We start from the raw sequence: 26185 nt of genomic DNA, 5'->3' as shown, positions 1-26185 counted from the left end.
CCATATTAAATGGAGTGACATCACATATGAGGTGCTTTAACAAACTTGCTTTTAAATTTATGGCGCATGAGGAACATATTTTAAAATAAAAATCCAGTCATATTTCATCCTGAGAGCACTTTGATAGAGGAAATGTTGTAGAATTCTACTTGCGGCTCTGTTAGGAGGGGAAAAAACTAGATGGCCATGCATGTTAAAAGCCTATGTGCCATCAAAGCCCCTTGGGCTACAAAGGGCTCTTTTAGCAAATGGATGGCAACAGCTGCAAACTCTGGGCTGTTCTTAATGTGCATGGTGCAGATGTCTGCACTTGAGTCCCACAGTCTGAGACAGATCTGTCTGGCTCTACACTGGGTTTCTCTCATCATATCACTGTAGCTTCATTAAGCAGTGAACTCAATACCAACATCTGCCTGGCAGTTTTTTCTCTCAAATTAAAGGAAAAGCTATAAAAGCTACAACAATAACCATTTTAGACCCTTGTTATATACTAAATGTATCCCTTTATCTATCTTGTGTTAGCCTCACATAAAATGATTATCAGTATACTACACCATGAGCCTCTCTGCTTTTTTAAATTATCTTTTCCGAGTGATGGAAAATGTTTTGAAAACAAAAAATGCTGTGAAGGTGGTACCTTTTCTTCCTGACCAGTAAGATATACTCTGTCTGAATTATACGGCCTTTCCTAATAATATTTGATTGTACTGCTTTAGTTTTTATCATCAGATTTGTCTCATGCTCAGCCATGAAAAATAGAATAAACAATGGAGCCAACCGTGGATGCAGCCTAAGAGAATCATCCTGCATTAGCACTGCATCCACCTCTGTAGCCTTTTAATTCTGAAAACTGGAACGGCAAAGAAGAGCCGAATTTAAGATGCCTGAGCATTCTCTGCGCTTTGAAGATTTGACCAAAAAGACATTTGTTCTGGGAGCAGAGCAACATCATTTAAATATTGTCGTTACAAGGTCTTTAATAGCTAAAACTAAAGAAAAGTTTAATGGCAGAACCATTTATGTCTTACACCTAAGGCTCATAGGAAGTGATAACGCTGAAAAATAAATCCAAATAAGCACCTGCATGAGACGACAGGGATACATCGCTGATCAAAGCTACTGGGAAAGAGCTGCAATTACCAAAATCAATACACAGCGATAAGAAATGGGTTGCAGACATGAACCATAGTCAATCAGATAACACTATCCAATCAGTGAACTGGGACAGAAAATTGTTGACTATTGAACTCATTTAATGCTTAAAACAAATACAAGTTACTTCACTGGGTCATCACAATTGAACAAGATTTTTTTTCGTATTTGTAACACCCTCAGAAATATACATTCACATGGCTGCATACAGACAATATCTCTCTTTTGATTTTCTTTCAATAACATTAAATCAACAAACTGTATGCATCACCCCTTTGTATGACAGTGAAGCCACTAGTGGCATATTAAAATGAACTGCAGGAGCATTTTTAGGTGGGACTTTGGAAATAAGCTATGCGTCAACTTCATCTATTCATCATCGAGTCTCTATGTTTGCAGTCAAAATAGGTATATTTTACATGAACAGGGCCCCTACACAGTTGTCCCTAAATAAATCCCGACTATAATCTCAACCTTATGTACAGTATTTACAGTGGAATGTTGAACATACTGAATACAAAAAGTAGATTAGGATGGAATGAAGTTACAGTCAGTATTACAAAATAGAAACTCATAACACCCCAACAACATGAAGACAATGTTTATATCTACCAGTATACAGAATGTCGACTCAAATCTGAAGGATTTTTCTTTCTCCAACATGTCCCAGAAGCAAGTGTGGCAGTGGTTTCATAAAGGATGCAGAAAAAAAGTGAAATGAAACTTTAATCTTGTGCTTTTTAAAAGGGGGATAGAGTTGATCTTTGCTTTGGGCCAAAGTTGCATCTGTTAATAATTTAAATTTACAAATTAAATCTCTTTCACTAGATCCATGTTTCAATTGTTGTGCTTAGAAAAGTTAGATCTATGTAGGACATCTAGGACATTCCAGTATTGACTGGAAAAAGTGCTGTATCACAATTTAGCATTACACTTTAAAATGGTAATGAATACAGCTTTTAAGAGATTAATCGATTTAAAGATCAAGTACAAGATGCAATATTAGTTTTGTGCTGGAGCTCAGATGGAATAACATCCCCACTATACTAACTAAAATTCACTGCAAGTAAAGAACCATCATTTGTCTGATTTGAAGAGTTTTGTAGTCCATGTCATATTTCAATATATGTTTTATGTTATTCCACGGCATGAATAACTTAATTGATGGAGCAGCAACTGTTCAGACTTCCTCATGTTTCCTGGCTTTGATAGGCACTGAATGCAAGAATAAAAGATAACATGACACTCTATTTGATGCAAACTACGTGGAATTGACAAGTTACAACAAAGCAGTTCATCTGTATGTGAACAATAAATGAAAGGCCATAAAATTGTAATTAGCTTTTTCACTTTGAAAGTAGCAGACCCGCTACTGTCAATTTGTTTCCCCTCTCTGAAACGTTTGTTTTGCAAACCTCCTGTATCATTCTCAAACTGTAGTGGATACACTGCACAAAAACAGAAATAAGGCTGTAGGAAATGAAACTGAACTAAACAGAAATCAACAGACATTTAATAAGAACATGATATTTCCCACTTTGTAATGTTAATTTGTGTCGAAAATACAATATAAATTGAGGCTCATGATTAACATGCTCATCTAAAAACATACAGTAGACAAGCATGAACTGTAAAACATTCACATCTCCAGCCGGCAGAGAGATCGGCTCTCAAAGAGATGTTTTTTTTTTCTTCTTTATTTATATATATATTTATATACTGTTTTGTGTGTTAACTGCAATATTAGTGCTGGGTACTGTGTGCCCATAAACTCATACCTCTGTCAATACTGACAACACTGACAAAGTGTAGTCTTTTGAGCTGCAAATGAGGACAAACGCACTGGAATTTAGAAAAAATAGCAACATACGCACATCCACTCCCACATAAAAAACATGCATAAAATAAGGCTTAATATTGTATTTATATTGTTCAGAGCCAGTCAGATGTGTTGTTTATAACCACCAATTTACTCCTTTGCTTCTATTTTATCCAAATATTTCACAAAGAACTTTTTTTTTTGTTTGAAGCAAATTCCATTTTGCTGAGGAGAAAAACAAGTCATTTGCTATGCTAGCATCCACTGGCACTTAACAGTGATTTAAAAAGCCAGATATACATATAATGCCTTAAGACAGGGCCATTGTATCTCTTTTGGCAGATTCAGATGCCAACCTTAAGGAAAGGACAACCATATATGCCTTTAAAATCCCCCAAAGGGAATCCCCCAGCTGTATTTTAGAAAGAAAAAAAAAAGAGAAACACATCATGAAAGCAGCAGGTGACTTATTATACTCCAGCATGGCCACCATCATATTCAATTCCCTTTACATGTTAATATGTTTTCTCTGTAGAAGTAAATAAAAGCATCACTTGACTTTTTCCTCCTATCCGTGTCCTTTGTGTCCATGGACGACTCCTCATAGCAAATGGTGTTGCTGTAAGTGGGAGGCTTTAGCCAATTCTTCGGTACACAGTCACACAATTATAAGGAGAGACAGTCATTATTAGGAAATTACAAAGTCACTTTTCTCTGACATCCATTTGATAAAAGAATGGTTAGAACCATACATAATTACGCTAACTCAACACAAAAAACACATTTCATTTTAGTGGTAAGATTGAGATCTCATGTACACAGGTCAAGTCAAGTGACAATCATGACATTTCAGAGCATTATTAAAGGTGTCTGTGGACACCGAGACTCACCAAACCTCTTTTGGACGTGATTGTGATGCACCACTGAAATGTAGAATGCTTGTGACGCAATTACAGCCCTTCTCTCCCCGGTAACTCTGATGTGCGAACTCATTTAACGGGATTGAATTTTAGAAAAAAATTGAAGACACTCGATATTTATCTGTTACTGCCATGTCCACATGGCTTAGTACGCTGACTCCCTCTCAGTAAAGAAACAAATCAAGCATATGAACACAGGGGGTCAAGAATACTAAGCATGTCTTTGGAAAACAGCATAACATATCTGCTTTTTATGCTGTAAATATGCAGAAATTAGTAATTTCATGGACTCTAACCCCTGTGAGAAACAGGAGAAATGATACAGGTGCTGTATGGCGTTTTTTTTTTTTCTTTCTTTCTCCGAAACACTTGACCACAAAAAAAACCCACTTAGAACTCCACCTGTTACTATGTCAGACAATTAACTCTCAATTCTCTGGTCACTTAAAAATCATACAAAAATTATAAAAATAACAAAACGGCAATGGTAATGGAAAAAAGTCAAATTGTACATCCAGTGTAGGACTTTCACAAATGTGCTCAGCAAAACCTCAACCTGCAGTCTCTTTTTATACATTTAATACATTTATAACATGAAAAAATACAGAAAAAGAATATTACACCAGTATTAATCAACCAATCACCTCCCTGGCCTCGTAGGTCAGTGACAACGAGTCCATTTACATACCTTAGTTTGTATTCTTTGCCCATTCACCTGATGGAACTGATTCATTGCTGTCATGTTGAGAAGTTGATGTTGGTAGCACTTTAAATAGACATTTGATTTTCTAATTGAGATTAGTTGGATGGGGTTTGATGTGGGGGGGAGTCAGAGGGAAGGGAGTACTAGGTTGACCAAAATTGGAACAAGACTGTGAAGGGTGCAGTTTGACAAATGGGAGGGCAGGGTCGTGATGGAGGTGAAGGGTGCAGGTGCAATGGAATGCAGGTGGGGGACAAAGGGTTATTTGATTTGGTTGTTGCATGCCACTACACATACCACTCTTTCTTAGAAATGACAGAGCCATCGGTTTGAGAGATCATATCATCAGCTATCTCAGGTTCAGGGTCATACTGGAAAGCCAGAGTCCGCTCGTCATAGTCCCGGCTCTCTCCTTCATCCACAGTGAAATAGGGCCTCTTCAGGTCCTCTTGCTCGGTGTCAAAATCACGCTCGCTCGCTTCAAACCCTCCGGTGCTGCCGATCTGGGCAGTTTTCTTCTCATCGTCTGAGTCGTCTGGGTACTGCAGGTTCTTGGGGATAGGAGGGTGGGTGGGCAGGCCGCCCGCCTTACTGTACCCGTTTCCAAACACGTGTTTCTTGGTGCTGTAGTCTCCTTTGAAGGTGCGCTGGCGGCGGCGCAGGAATATGAAGAGCAGTATAGCCGCCACGCCCAACAAGGCGACTCCCCCCACAGCGCCCCCGATGGCGGCACCTGCATTGTGCTGCTCCTGCGGGATCTCATGGCCCCCAGTTGTCGGGTTGTTAGGGAATTCTGGGTAGGAAAAGACAGATGGAAGGGAGTGTGTCAGTGCTCTGGTGGGAGGAGGTGCGTTTGTGCAGGTGCAGATTTTTTTTTTTTTTTAGGAAAGATGAAGTAAGGGAAACGAGGACGGAAAAGCAAAGGGGAAAGGAAGGAACCCCGGGCCCCACGACAAACCCCCCAGTCTCAAAGGAGCGCTTACCATCAGTGTGGCAAGGCTCATTAACAGTCACATGCAGTTTCATACATGGAAAAAATAACATAAACAGACGGTACACCACACTACACCATCAAAGAGTAAAATGACGCAAGAGATTAAAGTGAATGAAGTGTTGTCAGCATGCATTAACCATCATTTCTTCTCTGTTTGGAAGGTGGAGGAAAATTAAACAATTTAATCAACAAATGGAAGAATTAATTCACATGGCCTTTCAGTGAATACATTTAACTCTGTAGGTTTCTAAGTTTCATACAAGTCAAAGTAAACATATTGATGATATACTGTATAAAATAGTACAACATGATATAAAACCACTGTCACGATCAGTGTAGCATTAATGAAATGAAAGAGCCCTGCCAGAGATGATTATCAGTGGCCAAGCATACACACACAAGATGCATCAGGAGAGCTGAAAAACATGATGCTCTTCAATCCAGGCAGCAGAACATACAGCAAAAGATAGAATATGCTTCTAGAGAGAAATATATATTATTTAGTAAAAACAGTGTAAAATAGAGAGAAAATTATCAAATAGGTCAAAGATGTGCTCTAATCTAGAACAGTGACAATGACTAATAGCCTGCTAGAGAAAAATAATAACTTAGATGCCATAGTCTGAAGGCTGGGTCTTTGCCTTGCAAATACAAAAAAAGATATGTTGTTTTAAATTCAAAACTGCCATGACCGTATCTGGAACTGAACTGAATCATCACATTCATTCCACCATTTTGGAGAGCCTCCTTACAGGAAGATAAACAATACTTATGACAAAAGCCCAGTTGTTGCTTACAGAAAAGTTATCATTGAAAACCATGTCCTTTATATACACATTGTCACTTAAAACCAAAACATATGTGAAGCTCATGAACACAGAGACAGAAGAGGCTTTTATCTGAAAAGTGATCAAAGCCTCGAGGCGCACAGGTACTGTAGATCTTGTCTAAACTTGCAGAGCAGAGGCACATTTAACTTCAATGGCAAATGCTGAATCCTCAACAGAAAGGAGGAAGAAAAAACAACAAAGAATTACACCATCTACTAAACAAATGGTGTGGGAGAAGACTGGAAAAAAAGGAGAACAAAACCGTAAGCAAGACAGGAGGGAGCTTTCTGTTAGTGCAGGGCAAACCACAGACTTGTATGTACAACATATAACAAGGCTAGATGAGATACAAAAAAGATTTTCAATGCTTTTGATACGATTTCTGTCAACTGTTGTACTGATTTATAAATGGCTGTACAACGCTTCTCTAAACTAGGGACTAGCCATCTGCTGCTGGTAATACACTGGCTATAAGTACCTCACACAGCCCAACTTCAAAAATCCCAAATTATCCCTTTAACACCTGTCATCAGGTGTCTTCTGGAAGAAAGTATCTGAATCCGAAAATGTTAAGTGACTATAATTATTAGATAACTACTGTAATACTCAGGAAGCAAATCAATTAAATTTATTTAACAGAAACATTTGTAATGTTCTATTTTGATGTACATTCATGTCATCAAGTCACACCTTTAATGTAATTTCCATTTCCAGAGTAGGGTTTTAATTATAGTTTATATATGCATACATTAACTATGAATCTGTTACTACTGCATCAGTATTGCCCTGAACAGAAAACGATTATATTTAATATATACAATTATGGTTAACATTGAAGGGGAAATTGTCTTTCTGAAATTGGAAACTCATTTACAAACTAACTGATCATAATTGAGCCAAAATGAAGGTTTATGTTAAACAATCCTAAAAGTTCCTCTGTGTTGCCTTGTAGCAAGTCAAATAGAGTCAAATCAGAAATCGCTGGAAAAATCACCACATCTTACAACCTCTGCCATCCTCATCATACAAAACAAAAAAGACAAATTCCCCACATAAGCAGGGAATTATTTTCTAATTATTGCCCTAAACTGTTTAATCACAACAACTGCACTCGATTAGAACTGCTTTTTAGTGGAAATGATACATTTCTGCCTAGCTTTGGTAGAAAAGGATGGTACTGGGCAAAGTGAAGAAGCTGCTGAAGCCTTCCTCTTTCCTTTCATTACAATGGCACTCTATCAGTCCAAAGGAGAGACCTCCCAAACACAGTCACTTTTCTCAGCTGCTCTTCCACTGTACCCTTTCTCCCAGGACCGACAGCAAAGCTCTCCAATTTCTAAAGCGGTGCCGGGCACAGTCTCAAATATCAGCTCAGGTTTTAATCTGACCACCTAATGGGATTATTCAGACACAGGACTTCATTACACACATGAATGAGAGAGCAAAGCCCGGTCACCCCTGCTCGAGAACACATCCTCCCACCAAGCCCAAAGAGGGGTGGAAATCCAGAGGATTGAAGAGGAGAGAGAAAAGGGAAAACATTCTCCTGTAATCCTCACCTCTACCATTCACTGCCTTCCTCTGCAAGGATCTGTCTCCTCTCTCATCAGTACCATTATTCAATCTTAATTAGGCAGCCTTTAGCCTTTCATTTCTAAGGTTTCCAACACTCGATATTTACCACTTCACAGAGAGGTGAAAAACAGAAGGCAAGACCATTATTCTATAAAGGATCAAGTAACAACACCTCTTGACACCCGTATTTAAAGAATGTGAATGTCAACACTAATGATTGTGTTATAGTCCATACAAAGTATCGTTGATGGTTTGTATGGAAGAAGCTGTAAACATTGAGGTATTTTTGTTACTTTTTCCCCGACACATCCACCTCTGAAGAAGGCTTGGAAGATTCAGTACTGAAAACAAGTAATGGAGTTTCTAAAGGAGTAACTAAGATGTTTTACTAGAGGGGGAATGGAAGGGGAAAGTATTGAAGTGTTTAGATGGTTCTGCCTCTCTAATGGGGGTACTTTAGAGCAGACAAAGAAGCTCAGAAACACCAAGAAAAACTCATCAGATCACTTCAGTGCAGTAGAGGAACACACTGCTTTTATTTTTGGAGGAACACACTTCCTGTTGACCTCACCGCCACCCTTCTGCTCTGTATTCTTCCACAAGGTCACATCCCAACACCACCGCCCATTGGTCTTGTGCCTACATGAAGATAACAAAATGGCAATATATTTGCCGGCTTTGTCTAGCCCATGTCCTCTGTGAATGTGACTATGTGAAATTAGAAAGGCTATGGTGCAAACTAATCATATTATAGAAACACTAATAATAAAACACATTTGAAATGGTTGGGGTATGTAGGGGTGTTTGACAGCATGGAGGAGGTAGGAGGCGTTCCACCAGCACGCAATCACTACCGGCAACACCTGCCAACAGACAGATAAAAAAGACCTCAAAGCAGCACAACAACAGCCCTGATACTGTTGCAGGCAACACAAGACAGAGTCCATTAACACCACTCTGGAAATATGCAGATAGAGGGGTAACCTTGAGTTGCAATGACTAAAATGTACCATTGAGATTAATAGGTGGCACGATGTGCTATGAAAGGCTATAATTCAAGTCAGAGGCATGATAGATTTATACAGGTAAAGAATAACATGAAATACTGCAGCTATTTAAACACTGCAACCACGCCATTTTGCATTGCATTAATCACACTATTTTGAACACTAACTCTGACTTGATTGAGTGGATGATTTACTACCTCCAAACACTTTAGTGACAAAATCTGTTGCCTTCACAACTCGATGAGTGTTCTCCCTCTGAGTCATTTGTGTAAAACTGAAGTGAGTCTTTAAGAGAATCAAATGGTAAACAAATGTGGCACACTCAAAAAAGCCTGACATCTTGTTGTGGAAATGATACATCAGGTCCGTGCGAGATTTGTGGCTTCAGAAAGAAAAAAAAAAACATTTGGAGCAGGGTTTTGTATTTCAGTGTAAGCTACAGTACAAAATAACCAGCAGCAGCAGCAAGCAGTTCAAAGATACTGAAGGAGAGGAATGTCTGAAGCAGAAGGGGATTTAAAGTAAGAGAAACTGTATCACAACTCTGTCCTGCAGGTACGGTTTCTGGGTGTGCTCCAGTCATGTCTGCACATGAAAAAAGGAGTGAGACAGGTACAAACATTCCTTGAGTCTTAGCGCAATCACCTGGACAAGGTGTTATGATAGAGGCTAGGAAAATGAGAGAGGATTTCAAAGAGTGGTACAGGGAGTGGTGTTTTAATATGACTAAATGAGGAACAAGCTGCAGACAACAGAAGATGAAAAGAAAATAGAGGGCTACTCAGAGAGTTGGAGGAGTGGCAACAAGGAGAAAAAAAGAAGATGGAGTGAGGGCCTTTGAGAGGTTGGGGAGTGACAACGGCAAATAAAGAATGGCATAATGAGTGAGAATGGGGACAATCGGGAAAGAAGCATTAATTCAGCGATTCCAATGATCCTCATTACTCCCCTGTCTGAATTTGCCAGTGGTTGTGAAGTCATGGAAATGTAATGCTGCCACAATGAATAAAAGCTCATCACTGACAAGAATTTAACATGCTGCCCGGGGAGTCGACGGCGAGGCAAAGCTCTTCTTCACCCTATTGCACACTCCTTTCCATTATCCACTATTTCATTTTGTCAACATATTTTTTTTTTTTTTTTTTGCTATCACTGATTTTACAGACGCATAACCTCGCCATTTGTGTAGGTAAATGCCACTCACAGCATTAAAACCTTCAGACTAGTAATTCAAATTCAATTCGCTGTAAAAAGCCAACAGATAAGGGGAACTGGGTGTGCTGGAGGAGACAACACTGTGAAATACTGGCATCAAAACACTGGTGACATCATCTGTGGCATGTTGTGAGCATGCAGCGACTTGCAGGATGGTCCTGTCAGAGAAACAGTGACTGCTTTTTGTTTTCATCTCTCTACAGCAGAAGCAGCACGTAGTCTTTGACTTTCTTTTGGCCTCTACTACTGACAGGATTTATTACACTGACAGTCTCTGAATTACATTTATGGTGGTTTACAGTTAAAATAAAGAATAAAGTTACATCAACAATGACCATGCTAAGCTGCCAAATAAGACCAGGCAACCACATCAAATATTATGATTGAAAGTACTGGAAAATACTTCTGTTCCAAAAGATTTCAGAAAGCGTGTTTTGTGCCCTTGTGGGTATAATGTGGTCACTTTTTGCTACGGGGGTTGTAATGATCATTCTTAATGCGCCTTTAACGAGCAATAAATATTTACACCGGTATCTAAACACCGGTGCTCTTTTAAAAAATCATGTTTGCTCATAAGGTACCATTATTAATGTGATCTCTACATTTCCTGTTAGCCTGCATGGGGCTGCAGTGCTAAGTGGAAGTGCTGTAAGGATGAGTTATTGGGCCAGCAGACATGCAGCAAACAAATCTGCATGTTAGGACGCATTAAGCCAGGAGAGGTCGGGGCACTGTTTGTTTATCACACCATCCTCCCCCCAGCTTCTCCTCTGTTGGTTTTTTTCTTGTTGTTTTTTTTGTCTCCTTGTTGTTATTTTGGAGCTGTGTGTGTAATGAGTGAATCACCACACAGCATCAGCAGCAGCTCTGGAGCCAGTGGTCAGACCCTGGGACAGCGTCTGACCTACTTCATCAGGCTCTCAGGGAGGCGTGACAGATCCAGCACCACACGGGTGGACAGTGAGGAGGAGGAGGAGGAGGAGGAGGAGGAGGAGGACGAAGACGACAGAGAAGCAGAGCTGGGCCGAAGGGGCTCAGCCAATCCTCCTGCTCCATCTGTCTGCCACATCCCTCTCCTCTGTACATCCTCCGGAGAGCAGAAACCGCAAGCCATGCAGAAACAAATGTTAAGATAAATCACTACGATCTCAGCTCCTCTGCCCTCACATGCTCTCCCCTGGTGACATTTCCATTTCACTCCCACAGCCGGCCTATCACTTCTTCTCCAAATAAAAAAAGACCCTTTTACACACTGAGCATCCCCCTCCTCCATTTCATGCAAAACGAGCTGCAGCCACAATGTCTTCCCCCTCAGTGCTTTCCCTGGCACAGCACAACACAGCAGAGGCTTTATGGGGCGGCCTATGGTGTGCAAGCGAGGGAGCGGCTCATGCTAATGTCTCATTTGGATAATGAGGTGTATTCTTGGCAGGATCTGAACAGCGAGCAGTCCCTCCTGTAGTGAGGACGTGGGGGCTAGAAAGTCGCTCTATCAGCCTGCAGACCCAACTCTTTCTAGGTCTGTAGTTGCCTGATTGGGAGGTTCAAGGGTGATGAGAACCTGGCAGGAGAAGCAGCTGACCAAGACACTGAATATGCTCCTCAACCTGCCTGACAGCACGTCTCTACTTGAAGTGAGGGTGTAATGATATACAAGATATACACATGTGGCCTTTGGATCTATGAATAATGCAGGCAGCGATGTGAGAAGGCGACAGTGCAATATGCTATAGCACACAGATTGAGACAGACTCCACCATGACAGGCGAAGACAAACAAATTTCACATTGCTGGGGGAGCCTTTGCAATGCTGACATTATAATGTCTCTTGTCTCTGTCAGAGAAAAGGAATAGACAAATGGCTGCTTGTAGCAGCTCTGCTGTTACACGTCACTAATGTATGGCATGATACTTGTTTTACTGAAGTATGTTCTTGACTCGAAAGTTTTATCACACGGTGTGATCAGCGATCATGTTGTGAAAACCGATAGACCTCGCAGTGACAGAGAGCAACATGCCTGTTTCTCAGATGATAAAAATGAACCACGCCATCAACACCTGCTGTTATTTACAGTTTGCTGGCGTTAGTGGAGACCAGAGAGCAGGGACAGAAAGTGTTTTCAATAAAAAACACAGGAGAAAGCCAGCATTTAGAGCATTTGTGCAGATTAAATTCTTTCTAAAGCCACTACGATCAGTTTTGGATTGTTTTGGGGTTTGGCAGCGCAGTGGACAACAGTTTAAGCATTTGCCACATGACCACTATGAGCTTCTCGTCACAAAGTCTCCCTTTAACGCCCATGAAATGCTATTATCACGTTCCTTAATGTGATTTCTTGTTGACACTAGACAGTGAAGAATCACTCAATAAGTTTAAACCAATGGGCTATCAGTTACGGAGAGAGAGGAAGTTTAATTTGATAGGGTGGGGAGAAATGTGTGACTGTTGACATTTGTTTTCAAGGATGACCGGAGGTTAATTTCTTGGGATCTTCAAGCCATCCATGACACAGCTGTTTGGAAAAGAGAGGGAACTCCAGAGAGATTTTAGATGATGAAATGTAGACTACGAGGCCAATACCTGTCTAAAACAGAATAAATGTCTAATTTGGCAACAGTAAAATGTGTTATGCCTCCAGTTCAAGTTGCAATATGTTTTTAAAACAATTATAACATCTAATGTCAGCTCAGAGTAACATCTCCTGTTCAGTAATTTAAATTTATGCTGAGAAAGCTCCCTTTGCAACTGCCAACAACCCGCTGCTGCTTTCCTGCCAACCTGGTGGCAAGCATTTGAAATCATTATATAGACATAGCTAATGTTCTCAGCAATGGCCTCATGTGCTCGCATTATGTGGAGCCAAAAAAATAACAAGTTGGATTGGTAAATAAACAGTTAAAATAATCCACGTAGGTACTTTTCTAAGAATGTCAGCCCCTCTCACCACCACTGTGTCTCATTGTATTGTACAACTTGGAGGATAGAGAAAGTGACAAGCAATGAACACCAAGAGTTGACACAGGCTGTTACATAAAGTCATGTAAACAGCATCCTGCCCTCTCTTCCAACTCTGCCTCTGCACCACTCCCAGTCTCTGTTTGCCTTGGAGCCCATTTCTGGAATCCACTTTACCTCTTCAACTAAATTCTAAAAATCAGACCCACTGAAGCATCTCTTTCAGTCACATGGATACCTTTATTTATTTAGATTTCCATTGGATTGTCTATATTTTATTCATCTAATTTTGACCATGTGGTTAATTTTTTGCCACACCTCTTCTCTCTCAACTTAATTTTGTCCCACAGGAGCAAACTATTGCTTGTTCAGGCGAGCGTGAACAGACATCTGCACCGTTTGCCTGTGCTTCCAGGAGGATCCATCCTCACGCTTTCTTGCTAAATTGAAGAGAACGCTCTCACTCCATCCAGTTTAACCCGAGTGGTAAAGCCCGGTAGCAAAGCTGACTGCACCTCTGCTCTCCAAAGCAGCTCGGTGCCACAGCTCTAACAAAGGGAGATGAAAGTTAGCACTGCTGGGCCATAAGTGGAAGCACCAAAAGGTTTATATAGTGGCTGACCCTGAGCTGATCGTATAATCATCGTCACAGCTGATCCAGCTAATGTGGCAGGACTTATGCATTTTCTTTGACTTAGTCCGGCCCCTATCTCATAACGATTAGTGCTGTTGTGTGGGAGAGTCAAGGTTAAAAAAATATCTAATCAAGTTTAAATGATTATTCAAGTGAGTAAACAAATTAATTCTGAAGTGAATGTGCTGCTTCACTGAAATAAGTTTTCCCACATCCCACCACAAAACACACCTCCTTTCTCAGGGCTGATAATGACATAATTGTAAGGCCATCCTGACAAAACGGCTATTCATCACATCTTATTATGAGCTGGAAAGAAGGTTAAGATGACAGCATTGATTTGTTTCAAGCACAAAAACAGTGTTTGATGGTGGAAAAGCTGATTATCTTAATGAAAGATTTTGCTCTCTTTGGTTGGGGAGGATCCTTGAGGTTTAACCACATTATTCGTCCCCTCTTCCCGTGGCTTTCTCAGCGTCAGTGTTTGACTGTCATTCCTATTAGATGGTTAAAACCTTCTGAGAATGAATTATGAAAAATAACTTTCATTGTGAGGCTGTTTAATTGGCTCTATTTTTTTTAACATGGCCTCTGATGCCTGTTAGTAATTTGCTGATTGATCAGATCTGACGACTTGTCAACTTTTCCTCAGGAGATTTCTGAACTGAATGTGAATGAAAGAGGTATTTGCTAAGAAGAGGCCCATTCCATAAAGCTCATCTCTCTTGTCATAGATCCTCTCCTCTCCCCTCCCTATCCTCTTTTTCCCTCAGACTTCTTCTTTCACCTCTTTTTTTTTTGAGAGCACTGATTAAAACAGGAGAGTGGTTCATTAGATTCTGACAAGCAACACCATATCTGCAAAACACATGTCCTTGGAGAAAGCCGTCTTAGCCCATGTGACTTACGGTAGTCGATGCCATCTCCACAGCAAACACTATCCGCAAACTAATTGAAACAAGGTGCTCTGTGGCCCCCGCTATCTGCCGAGGTGACAGTTATGCAGTTCCCCACAAATCCGTCCATGAAAACTGAGGAGCTTGATTAAAATGCGCCTTCTTTAAGTGCTCCATCAGTGTTGTTTCCCAGTGTGAGAAAATAGCTTTTCTGTGATACAAACAAGTTGTCACGGATATTTCATCTTCCTGACATTGGAAGAAGGGTCGTATCAGTGGCAGGTGTATATTGCTGTGACAATATAAAAATCAACTTCAAAATGAAAAGTGCTACTGCCAAATCCATGCATAATGCAGCTAGTAGTAGTACATTTGGATAAATCTAGGTGACAGTACTATGTACAATGGTGGTATGAAGAGCTTGATATATAAGTGTTACAGCTCTGACACTTTACAGCAGGCTAAAAAAGGCCAGCTTATTGACAAGAAACACAGGCTCTACAGAGTGCCTCTAAATCCAACACCATTAAAAGGTGCCCTTGATCAAGGAAAATAAATTATTATTTCATGTTTAGCACTAGTCTAGAAATTTTCAGCACTGGTAGCTCTGTGAGCTGTTGAACAAATGTACTCGGGCTATCAGGTTGGTCACCTTCCTTTTCTGCAAATAACACTTAGCTAGCACTACTGAGCCCCAATGCTGCAGCCTTGAACACAGGCCAGCAGTGGGCTCTCTCACCTGCCATATCTCAGCCAGGCCTGTCTGAGGCTGTTGAGAAGCACAAAGATGCTCTTTGAAGTTAATGAAGCATCAGCATACTTCTTTACCACAGCCACCGGGTCATTATGCACAGCCAATGTCAAGGCTGCAAAGAGCACTTCAAAGAATTAAAAAGAAATGTTGTGCCTACCCTCAAGTTAACCTCTAACAGTTTATATTCATGTCATCATAACTGATGTTAAGTCTACCACAAGCTGATCTACATTCGCAGAAACGTCTTCTAAACAGAAAAATTTCTTTTACACATATCCTTGAAGCTAAATGGTGTTCAGTGGTAGTGCAGGAGATTATGCTGACAAGTTCACATTAAGACAGGAATAGGCTAGCATTTCACAACATCAGCAAATAGCACATAAGCACAAGCACTGTATGATCCCACTGTAACATATCCATGTTGCACCTGTATGAGACAAGGGCAGGACATCTCTGTCCCTGTCTGTACATGCTGCTGCGCTCCTCTCTGCAACTTTAAGCACCAAACCATACAAATGTTTGACAGACAAACTATCGCTGTTTGTGAGCTGTTCACAAATTTCACTGGGCGCCATGTTGGAGCTGAGGCTCTGAAATGTGCTTTAGGAGGAGAGGCTGGCTCTTCTCCCTTTAACTTGTCACTGTTACTATGGGAACTGGCAACATGCTTTTAAGGCTTGTATGGGACCCTTTGGGAAAGAAATTCAAGACTTTTGCCATTTAACAATATAGAACACTTGCAGCTAGCATCTCGCCAGCTTATTAGCAAGTAAAGTTTATTTAAATAGCACCATTCACAGATACCAGTCACACAGTGCTTTATAGTCAAATAAATAAAATAGAATCAAACATATGAAACAAAGAAAAACTGATAAAAAAAAATGCAGGAGGAACAGACATATGACACAAGTTTAAACATTAAATACCATATGCTACCTAAATGCCTGTTTTTAGCTACTTTTTAAAAGAGTCCACAGCATCCAAAGACCCCTGGCTTATTCAGAATATGTGTTGGCATGACGCTACTTTTGTAAAATGGAGTTCTTTCAGCCGAAAGTAAAGTGACAATCAAGTTGTCAAGAAGAAAATGTGAAAACACTTTAATGCCTAATCACAGTTCTCTGATATGATATGTAATAACTAAGTGTATTAATTACTGTGAACCGTGTGTGAGTGTTTTCACAGCTTCAAAATCAATCACTACATTTATCCTGACCTGCTGCTGAACAATCTGCAAATCTTTACAAGGCTCTAAATGTTACAAAAAACAAAAACGCTTGGTATCATATTTTGGATACGGACAAATTGAAACTGAATGCACTCAAATTATGTACCCACACATTGTTCACCACACTCACTCAATAAAATTATACGGACAAATGATGAGAATAAACAGAAAGACTACAGGGACAATGGCAATGAGGTTTGTTAATTTAAGCAATCAATGAAAAAGCAGAAATAGAAAATGACTTTGGTGCCTTTGTTTTTTCTTTCCAAAAGGATACAGTTCTTTATGGCAAACAGTACAATCTCTTTGGAACACAATTACTCAATACAAGCTGTTGCAGGGTGATTTCCTGACGGTAGATTACTTCCTCACTTTCCTGTTTGATAAGTAAGGACTGTTCACGCTCCTTTGAGATATCTATTATCACACTACTAACCCCCCTACTTTGACGGGTAACTTCTCACAATGCAGGTAATGACATCACGTCCTACAAAGCTGCTTTGTATTAGCCTTCCCCCTACCTTTGGAGAATAACACACTGAAAGACAGGACACAGAAACAAAAGTATGCAATGATACTGTAAGGCACAGCTGTTCACTTCACACCGAGCACAGCGTTCCCAGAGACACAGCATGAGTCAACATGCAAAGCAATGCAAGTTAGAACACCCCAGCTTCCCAGAAATCAAGCAGGACAAAGAGTAAAGGGAAAAAGTCTTTCCAGTCCGACCAGAGCAAAACTGTGACAGTCTCCCAATACCACACACACAGCTGGCACCGATAGAAGAAGAGTCCCACATTTATAGTACATATAGCAAAGTCAGATCTGGTATATATTGTTGCAAGGGATTTGAATGCAAAATATTGTCTCCTATGGATAAGAACCCAGAGGAACCACAATGCGTGTGTGCCAACAATTATTTGGAAGGCAAGGGAACTGAATCAGTTTTGTTCAGCATTTTGTTTTCCCCAGAAGACAGAAGAGACGAAAGAATGAACGCAGAGCTCAACTACAAAAGAGGCACGGGCTGTTCGGAGAAATATGAGCGTGATGCGAGCAAACTATGATCAATACAGTACCTTCACCTCAAACCCCCATATTCCTTGATGTTATTTTAGGCACCTATAATAGATTTGCTTTATATCGCTCCCACACATGCGCCGGGATGCGTAAGAGGGCAGGATGGAAGGGGGCGGCTGTTGTGTTCTCACAGTGTCTGTGTAGCTCTGACACACAAGCACAGAGGCTTTTTACCCCATCTCACCTGCCACACAGTACAGCAGGGAGCCACAAAGCCTCTGGCAGGTGGGAACTGCACTGAAAACATGCAGGTAATCTGCTACAATCAGCTGGTCTGCACGTGTGCATGGATATTGCGCATGGATTATGTGTTTCTTTTAGGGGGGACGGGGGTCTGATGGTTTCTCAACATTTTAGCGAGGTACTGTATTGATGCAAGCCATGCCAAGGTTATTGAAGAAGCAGAAAAGAGAAACGACTGCGTTTATCAACCTACCTGTGATGTTGACGTCCACGGTGCCAGTGCGAGTCCCGATACCGTTGGTAGCGTCACAGACGTACGTACCGGCCAGGTCGTAGGTCACCGGCCCCTTAAAGAACAGGGTGTTGTTCTTGATCTCCACATTACTGGGCAGGGAGCCATTCAAGCTGTGGTGAGAGAGAGAGAGAGACAATAATAGAGACACCATAAAAAGGCAGAATTACACCAGACCACAGTAGGTAGGGAAAAAATCCCTCTCCCAGGAGCGACAAAGCAATTCAAAGCGCATGAAAAATACAGTCTCTAGTGCCAAACAAACGCGGATGTGTGTGTCGAGGTGAGATAAATACCAGGAATATTTGACAGTGCTATATTTCAGCCATCATCCATCAAGTCCAAACAAAATTATGAGGACAGGGAATCCCAGCAGGTCCAAACAGGTAAGACTTAGTTGACGCCTGAGGACACACAGCTTTTTTGGCATGTAGAATACAAAACAGACAGTGGTGGTAGGAGGGTGGGGTGGTGAGGGGGGCTTTTTTCCTTAACTACAGCACAGCTCACATGGCTGAACTCAAAACTCAGGGGAGCTGTCAAGAGAGGCAGCTGATCAAGCGATAAATGCAGAATGTACCAAATGCTGAGCTGTCAATGAGAACTGGAGCCCGTCTCTCCTGCCTGAGGTGTTTGTCTTCATGGTTCACTATCTCTAACTCGTTCAGACTCGCTCATGCCCTTTGATCAGGTCAGCACACTTTGAGGTCACCGATCATGAGCACACCGACCATCCATTCTATTATCTGGACCCTTTTTATGGAGCCTGAAGGCTGAAAAGGGTATCAAATTCTGGGACAATTAGCCATTTCCTGTTGCCTTCCCCTCGATCAGCTTCATCAGCTGCTCTGAATGGACCTAGCTTAAGTGGAGCTACAAACATGGTCTCAGCTCTGACTGTGGTGAATTGCTGGGTATTGGCGGTAGTTTTGGTTTCTTTAAACAATGAGGATGCTGCAAAGACTTCCCTCCTTCACTCCTGGGCTTGCTCTCTGTCATAGAGAGACACTTTGAGATCTGCTGTTGTGCCATAATGTAATGCTCCATTTATTACAGTGAGAGAAAAACAAAACGACATTACAGAGAGGCAACAAAATTAGGTCTTGTGCAAACAATGGCCACACATCAAGCACTTGAGCTGCACTAAACAGATTTTGAACAAGGCTCTTCAATGATGTGGGGAAAGACACAGTGAGAAGCTATTTGTTAATTAATCTATCATAAAATGTCAATTACAAACAGCGGATTTGCCTTTTATAGAGCAGACTTACAGGACCAGTCTGAATAAAAAGCACTGTATTTTTTTCAAAACCACAAAGTACCCACAGTTCAGATCAAAAGTAATAAAAGAGCTACGGTCAAGTTGTTTTTCATATGCCGATTTGGAGACACGTTCACAATGGAGCTGCAAACAACCCTCAATACAGTATGTCACGATTCAATAATCAGTTACCTTGTGCGCCTCTATCAAATGCTGAGTTCTGCAAAGCTCAATTGATTTGCTACAGAAATGAAAGGCTAGCAAACTGCGATTCACCACAGATTCTGCTGCGACCAGAGATGTCTGCATTTGTATGTGACATCTGAATGTGTGTGTGTGTGTGTGGAGCCTGAGGGGTAGCAAAATGAAAGGGTAACAAACAGCTTGAGAGTGATACAGACTCTTTGGTGACTGGCTGGCCTACCCTTGTGCATGCATGTATGTGATGTGTGTGTACAGATGTGGGTGTGCGGAGGGTTGGGGGGGGGGACTCAAAGACACTAATTATAAAATCGCCATCTTGATTACACAATAAACTGTGTGATTTTGTGGAGGCAGCTTTAAACTAAAAACACACTGTACATGCTAAAACACCAGAACCTAAAATATGATTGCTATTTATAATCAGGTCTAAAAATATGGAAATTCACATTTGCAACAAGAAACTCATTAGAAGAGATTTTAATATTCATTAAATTTAGAAATAAAGACTGCTCTCTGGACTTCACACTAACAAATGAGTAGCATTAATGGACGGTGTCTTCAATCAAACATCCGTTTGTTTCGTTGGCCTGAAAGTGTTCTTTCATACATGTTTAATGTTGGGTTTTATTCTTGTTGAGGAGCTACATGCGACATTAACAATTTTTTCTAATTTCTTATGTTAAATAAAAGGGGCATCGGCCTGTTTAGCCTTTGTGGAGGCAGAACTGACTGTACTAACTATATCCTGCAGTAATTATACTTAAGCATCAAGTAATCTTGGAGTTTTATCTGCAGCTATTGAACCAGCAGTCCCCACATTTTCACAAAAGAGATGAGTAAGCCAGCTAATTGGAGTGGAGTTTGAGGTAATCACACTGCAATGTGCAGTAATAACAATAATACTGTTTTTTTTATTTATAGAATCCGATATCTTTGAGTAACTGAAAATGCATTGGGGAGGGAGATGATGCGTGTGCTGAAATTGTTAGAAGAAGTCTGTTGTAGAGTAAGTAATTGAGTTACATGTGATAATAAACAACTCTTCAGCCCTCCCTTACCTCGCTTACTATTATTTTGCCCACTGAAAATCACAGCATGCACTTAAAACAGACTCAACAAATGAGCATGGCAAGTTAAGAATGCCCTACAAACAAACATTTCAAAAACAAACAATAAAGTTCAAATAGTGTGTGTTGCTTTTTTGTTGAGTTTCTGCTATTTCAGTGCAGCTCCCTATTAACCCATTTTGAGAATTAGCTGTGGCACTGGGCCCTGAGAAAAAAAAAAAAAATCAAAGATGCTCGAATTCTTTCTTCAAGAATTGTATAAATGCCAAGGCTTTCTGCACCCTTCACACAATGCAGGGAAACAAATATAACGTGAAAAGTGGATAGAGATGGTACAAACTAAAGAGTTGTTTTTATTATAGCTGCCACAATAAGCCAAATTAATTAGAAAAAAACGATAATACGAAAGATCTCACTGAATAACATAAATACTATATACAACTGATTGTCTCTGGAAATAATGTGGATCTGTATCAAACACATAAGTGTGACGCAATCATGCCGGCCTGTTCCGGATCCTTCCGTCACAGCCTTGTGCTGACCTCCACAGTGGAGCCCAAGGGAACCTTCACAACAGATTTGGCATCTCATTTTCAGTGCAGCAATGGCCGTCCCCTCCTATCTGTCAACACAGTGCCCTCGTCTTTCTACATCACATCTCTTCACCCTCCTCCTCTTCTTTCCCTATCTCCATAAATCTCCCCTTGCCTCTGATAATAAAAAAACCCCAAACAGGTCAAGTCTTCTCTATCTCGTCGTCTTTTTTTGCTGCTGTGTGTATATCAGTGTTTCTGCCCGGAGAGCTAAATCTATGCATAAGGGAAAGAAAGGAAAAATGATCCCCTATGCCTCATTAAAATCCAACCGTAGCCCATACAGTAGATACAATGAGGGTACAATAGTCTATTAATCCACATCCACTCAAGTCCAGAGACATATTTCTCAACCCAGCCTTCACCCAGCAATTACAGGACAAATTGCTACATTTATCTCTCAATTTTACTGCATTATGCCTTCATTTAGAACCGTAATATGCTCAGAAAAGTTGCTTTATATTCAACGAGTGGTACTGACTTTTTGTTTTGTTTTGCATCTGAAATCTTCGAAATCTCTAAAACACTTCAATCAATGTAAATTACAAAAAACAACTGTGCACTCTAGGTGTTCTCCTCCATGTTATACTGTTTATATTTAAACTACAAAATTTCCGCATGACCAACATTCATGCCATTACTCAAAGCAGATCAAACCCAGGTTTATTTGGCGATTCTCAGAGGCCTTGAAAACATGTTCAAGTATTTGCAATGATAGTCTCTGAGGCAGAAACACTGATGTCAGCCATGTGGTATGCTGGCCTAATCCACAGCTCGTACTACAGCTGTCAGTTTCAGCTCTCTTCTCTGTGTATAAGCGACAAACCGCTGCCTTCTGTGCCCTCCCGAGAACACAACTGCACCAACAATGATGCTTTCTTACCCCTCTACCTGAATGCTGGTCCTCAAACTTCAAAGCAAAACCACATAAGCAAAGCAAACCGTGTCCTGTTTGCATTTATCTCCCAGTATCTGTGACCATCAGGCAGATAGGGCTGTGTTGCTGCTGTAATAGGCCCATTGTGCTCTGGGTGTGGGTCTAACTCTTGTCTTTATTACATGGTTTTATAAACAAACAAATGGATGGTGTGTTTTTATCTTTGAATACTATATGCATATATAGTATAATCCAACAAATGTTGGAAAAGAGTTGATTCCATTGGACTAGGCCATTCTATAAAATTGCCTTCCTGTGTCCTCCACAAAAACACTTTTTTTTTCAGTCAGAAACCTGAGAGAAAAAACGTGAGAGAAACAACACGTAGCCCTGCTGTCTTGTCTTCTCAGCCTTAAGGGCTTTTGTTAGGGTTTAGTCAGACTCACAGTTTCCACTGGTAGATCGTGACAGGGGGGTTAGCATCAGCCCTGCAGGTCAGCTGAACATTCTGACGGTTCAGGTACCAGTTTCCATCAAAGCCCTCGATCTTCACCTCAGGTTCATCTGCAAGGAAGGTATGCCGAAGTCAGTTCATCCCTCCACAACATAATCCAAAAACACCGCTGTATCATTGTACCTGTGTTGAAGCAACTTCAATTTCTCCATATGTTTAACAGTATTAGCTATGATAATGTGTTTTGCATTATGATGGTTAGGGTTACATACTGTTTAAAGGGGAAAAAGTAGAGCACAATAGTTTAACCTAACAAACCTGTAAGACAGTAGAAAGAAATGTAATTTTTTAAAAAGCAGTTTACTCCTTCCTACAAAATTAATTAACGAGGTTGTTTCAGTATTGTTTTTAAACATTTTAATTTTTGTTATTTAAAAGAAATTCTGAAAATGATATTTTTTAAAATAACATTTCCTTAGTAAGAGTCTAGTGCATAGTCTGCTCTCTTGACTTGTACAACTAGAAAGGTCCTAGTTTACTGTAAACTATTATTGGTTTATTCTTGCAGCAGGAAACAACAACTTTTGGGTGCATGAAAACATGAAATCCAGGTGAAAATAAGTCCAAACCAACCTGCTCATCGTAAAAAATTTTAAAAATCAGAGCATTAATATGGGAGAGTCTTACACTGCACATTCAGCACCACGCTGTCTGCGATCTTTTCACTTTGGTACGTCACAATACACGTAAGCTTCTGTCTGTGGGTCTCGCGGCTCGGTATCACCACATAGTTGCTCCGTACAGTCACAGTCCCATTTTGGTTGCGAGTCTCCTGGAAAGTGGCTTCGCCTTTCAACCTGGTGTCCCATTTGATCACACTTGGTGGCTTCCCATTGGCTGACACACAAGTGGCAACAGTCATCTTGCGTTTCTGAGCCCTGGCCACAATCGTGGGCGTTGTCAAAGTCATACGTGTCATGGGCCGAGCTGTAGAGACGAAAGGATAAAGCAATCAAATGAATGAAATGTAATTAAAGTTCATTAAACAAAAATCTTGAGTTTTTTCTTTCAGTCTCTCTCCATCTCATTTGTCTAATTTTGTCTACTTCACCTACAATCAGCTTTTAAGTAAATTAAACTAAGGGGATGAGAGATGAAAACAGTGTTGTAACTCAAATCAAAGGCAAAGTTTTGCTTCTTTCCCTCCTCAAAGCTAAAAACAGTTGTCAAAGCTTGCACAGATGTAGAACCCACTTGCCTACCCAAATGCAGTCATCCAATTTGAATCCATTGTGAGTTACCAATTAGCAATCTACTCTTAGTACATCAAAAGGCAGGCTTGAGCTTGAGCGAATGCACAACTGAAAGAGATAGGCCATGAAGAGGCCTCTTTGAACGCTGCCAGTTGGTTATCTGCACACAGGTTCCTAATGTTCAGTGAGCCGCAGAAGCCTAAAAAGACCTGGGAGGCTCAGTGACACAAAATGGGGACTCAGAGCTGACAAGAAGCTCTGGCAACAGGGACTACTTAAGGCAAGTGCTTTTTCTTTTACTGGGACTTAATGGAAAGCACACCAACACTTAATTTCTAATTAGATCTCTAATCAAAGTCAGCGCACAACCTTTTCAAAGCTGCCTCTTTCCAAGATAAACGACATCTCAGGCATTCCTCTTTTTTTCACAAGACGCGATTATTCAAGCCAAATTACACACTCTGAAGTGGCCTTATTGATTTCGGTCTCACCTGCCATTTTTATTGACTGCTCTCTCCAGCAGTTTCCTATTTTATCAAAGCCATATGGGCCAATCTGGGATTGGTGCTAAACAACATGTCACAACAATCATCATGAATCATGAATTTGTCAAAATTATTTTCACTTGCTGAATATGAACACTCAATGTCAAGGCCCTTAATGGATTGAGAGCCTTGTAAATTCAACCATGGTGTGATGGTTGATGGCGCTGTTCACCAATCTCTGCCTGGGAGTTTTAACTACAAACAATGTGGTAGGAAAGTATCTGGTTTGAGGTGTTCCAGAGGAACTCAACCTACTTTACAACAAAGCCTGTAGCAATATAACATTGAAGAGCAGAGCTGTAAAAGTGTTTTCTTTTAGCTAAAATGGAAAATTGTCAGAAGTCAGTTTGACCCTATGTTATCTGATTCTGAAAAATGTTCTTTTTCTGCCTAAAGTCAAAGAGGAACCAAATTCAGGAGACAAGTTTTACATCCCTCTAACTATTCATTAGGCCAGTCATGACATGTTTGAGGAAATTACTCCTTAACTGATGTTAACTGTTTTCTTTCCCCCATTTCCTTATCTCAAAAACGTACTGACACATACTTGAGTCACCGCAATGTAGATGCATTTTCTGATTTCACATTCTTTCTGTCCAGTGAAAACCATGCATCTCCAAATTTGGTCATTTTGAATTTTTCAAACAAGTATTAATATATAGATTGAGAAAATTCTCCTTCTTGTCAAGCTAAATAAACAATTTAAAACCCCATTTGATTATGGAAAAAAATCGTCACAAAGCTGAAAACAGAGTGCTGCGATGTTTTTTTAGCTCATTAATAGCAAGTTTTGCAGATACATCCTTTTTACAGGGAAGCAACATTTTGGGAATATAAATGTCATCAATTAAATTTCCTGAAAATGCTGATGCAACTTGGAAAGGGTTAAGCCTTTAAAGCTTTAGATCTGTACAGGGAGCTGTTATTTTCAGTAAAATACAACGTTTGTCAGTTTTACCTTAAAAATTATAGATGCTGTGGATTCAAATCATTATTTTTCTAGAAGCTCTTACCAAATACAGTCAGGTTGACCATGTTCTCCCGGTTGCCTGCAGGAAATGTAGTATACTCGCAGATGTAAGCAGCTTCATCAGACAGCTGCAGGTTGGAGAACATGATGGTGGTGTCCTCCAGCGAGGGTGTACGATGACGAACCGCTGCCTGCTTGAAGGTGACCCGCTCTTTGAAGGGTGGGAGAACAGACACACCGAGTGCTGGGTTGGCAATGGCCACATTCTGTTTGGTGCCGTTGAGGAGCTTCTGCCAGGTGACTTGAGAGATCTTGACTGGCGGGTTACTGTTGATGAAAATGCAGCGCAGCTCCACTTGTGAACCCACAAAGCCAGACTTACTGGAGTCCATCTGTACCATCTGTCCGTTGCCAGCTAGAAGTAACAGACACAGAAAAAGAGGAAAAAAAACATTTAATTACAATTAACAAGTGTCCAAGGCCAAGCAAAGCACTCCAGTCGATAACAAGTACATGCGCTGCAAGTCAAGGAGTCAATTCAGCCTCCTAGGTAGTACATGCACGCACACTCACGGTGAAACTCATGGATTCAACCACACACTCCCAATGTTACAGAGGCAATGTCTGCTCCCTATACATCAGTGTAAAGAGTTGGTACATGGTGGTTGTGTATAAAAGGTGGGGGAGTTATTAACATAATGGGCACATCTATGCACCCCTGTC

At 40.6% G+C, this 26185-nt stretch overlaps 1 protein-coding gene across 1 annotated transcript in view; it reads right to left on the bottom strand.

The window, feature by feature from the left end:
• Positions 1-1235: 1235 nt before the first annotated feature.
• nectin1b (nectin cell adhesion molecule 1b) overlaps positions 1236-26185 on the bottom strand; it is a 77740-nt gene continuing 52790 nt past the window's right edge. Inside the window, exons 2-6 of the mRNA XM_046073266.1 lie at positions 25506-25877; positions 23382-23681; positions 22687-22804; positions 18200-18351; positions 1236-5387 (exon numbers count right to left, since the gene is read on the bottom strand). Coding sequence (XP_045929222.1) covers positions 4882-5387; positions 18200-18351; positions 22687-22804; positions 23382-23681; positions 25506-25877 — 1448 coding nt within the window. The 3' untranslated portion in view covers positions 1236-4881. The remainder of the gene's footprint in view (positions 5388-18199; positions 18352-22686; positions 22805-23381; positions 23682-25505; positions 25878-26185) is intronic.

The sequence above is a fragment of the Micropterus dolomieu genome, linkage group LG17 (assembly GCF_021292245.1).
Source record: "Micropterus dolomieu isolate WLL.071019.BEF.003 ecotype Adirondacks linkage group LG17, ASM2129224v1, whole genome shotgun sequence".
Classification (NCBI taxonomy): domain Eukaryota; kingdom Metazoa; phylum Chordata; class Actinopteri; order Centrarchiformes; family Centrarchidae; genus Micropterus; species Micropterus dolomieu.
Note: the sequence above shows the minus strand (reverse complement) of the source record. Positions and strands in the feature narration are given on the sequence as shown.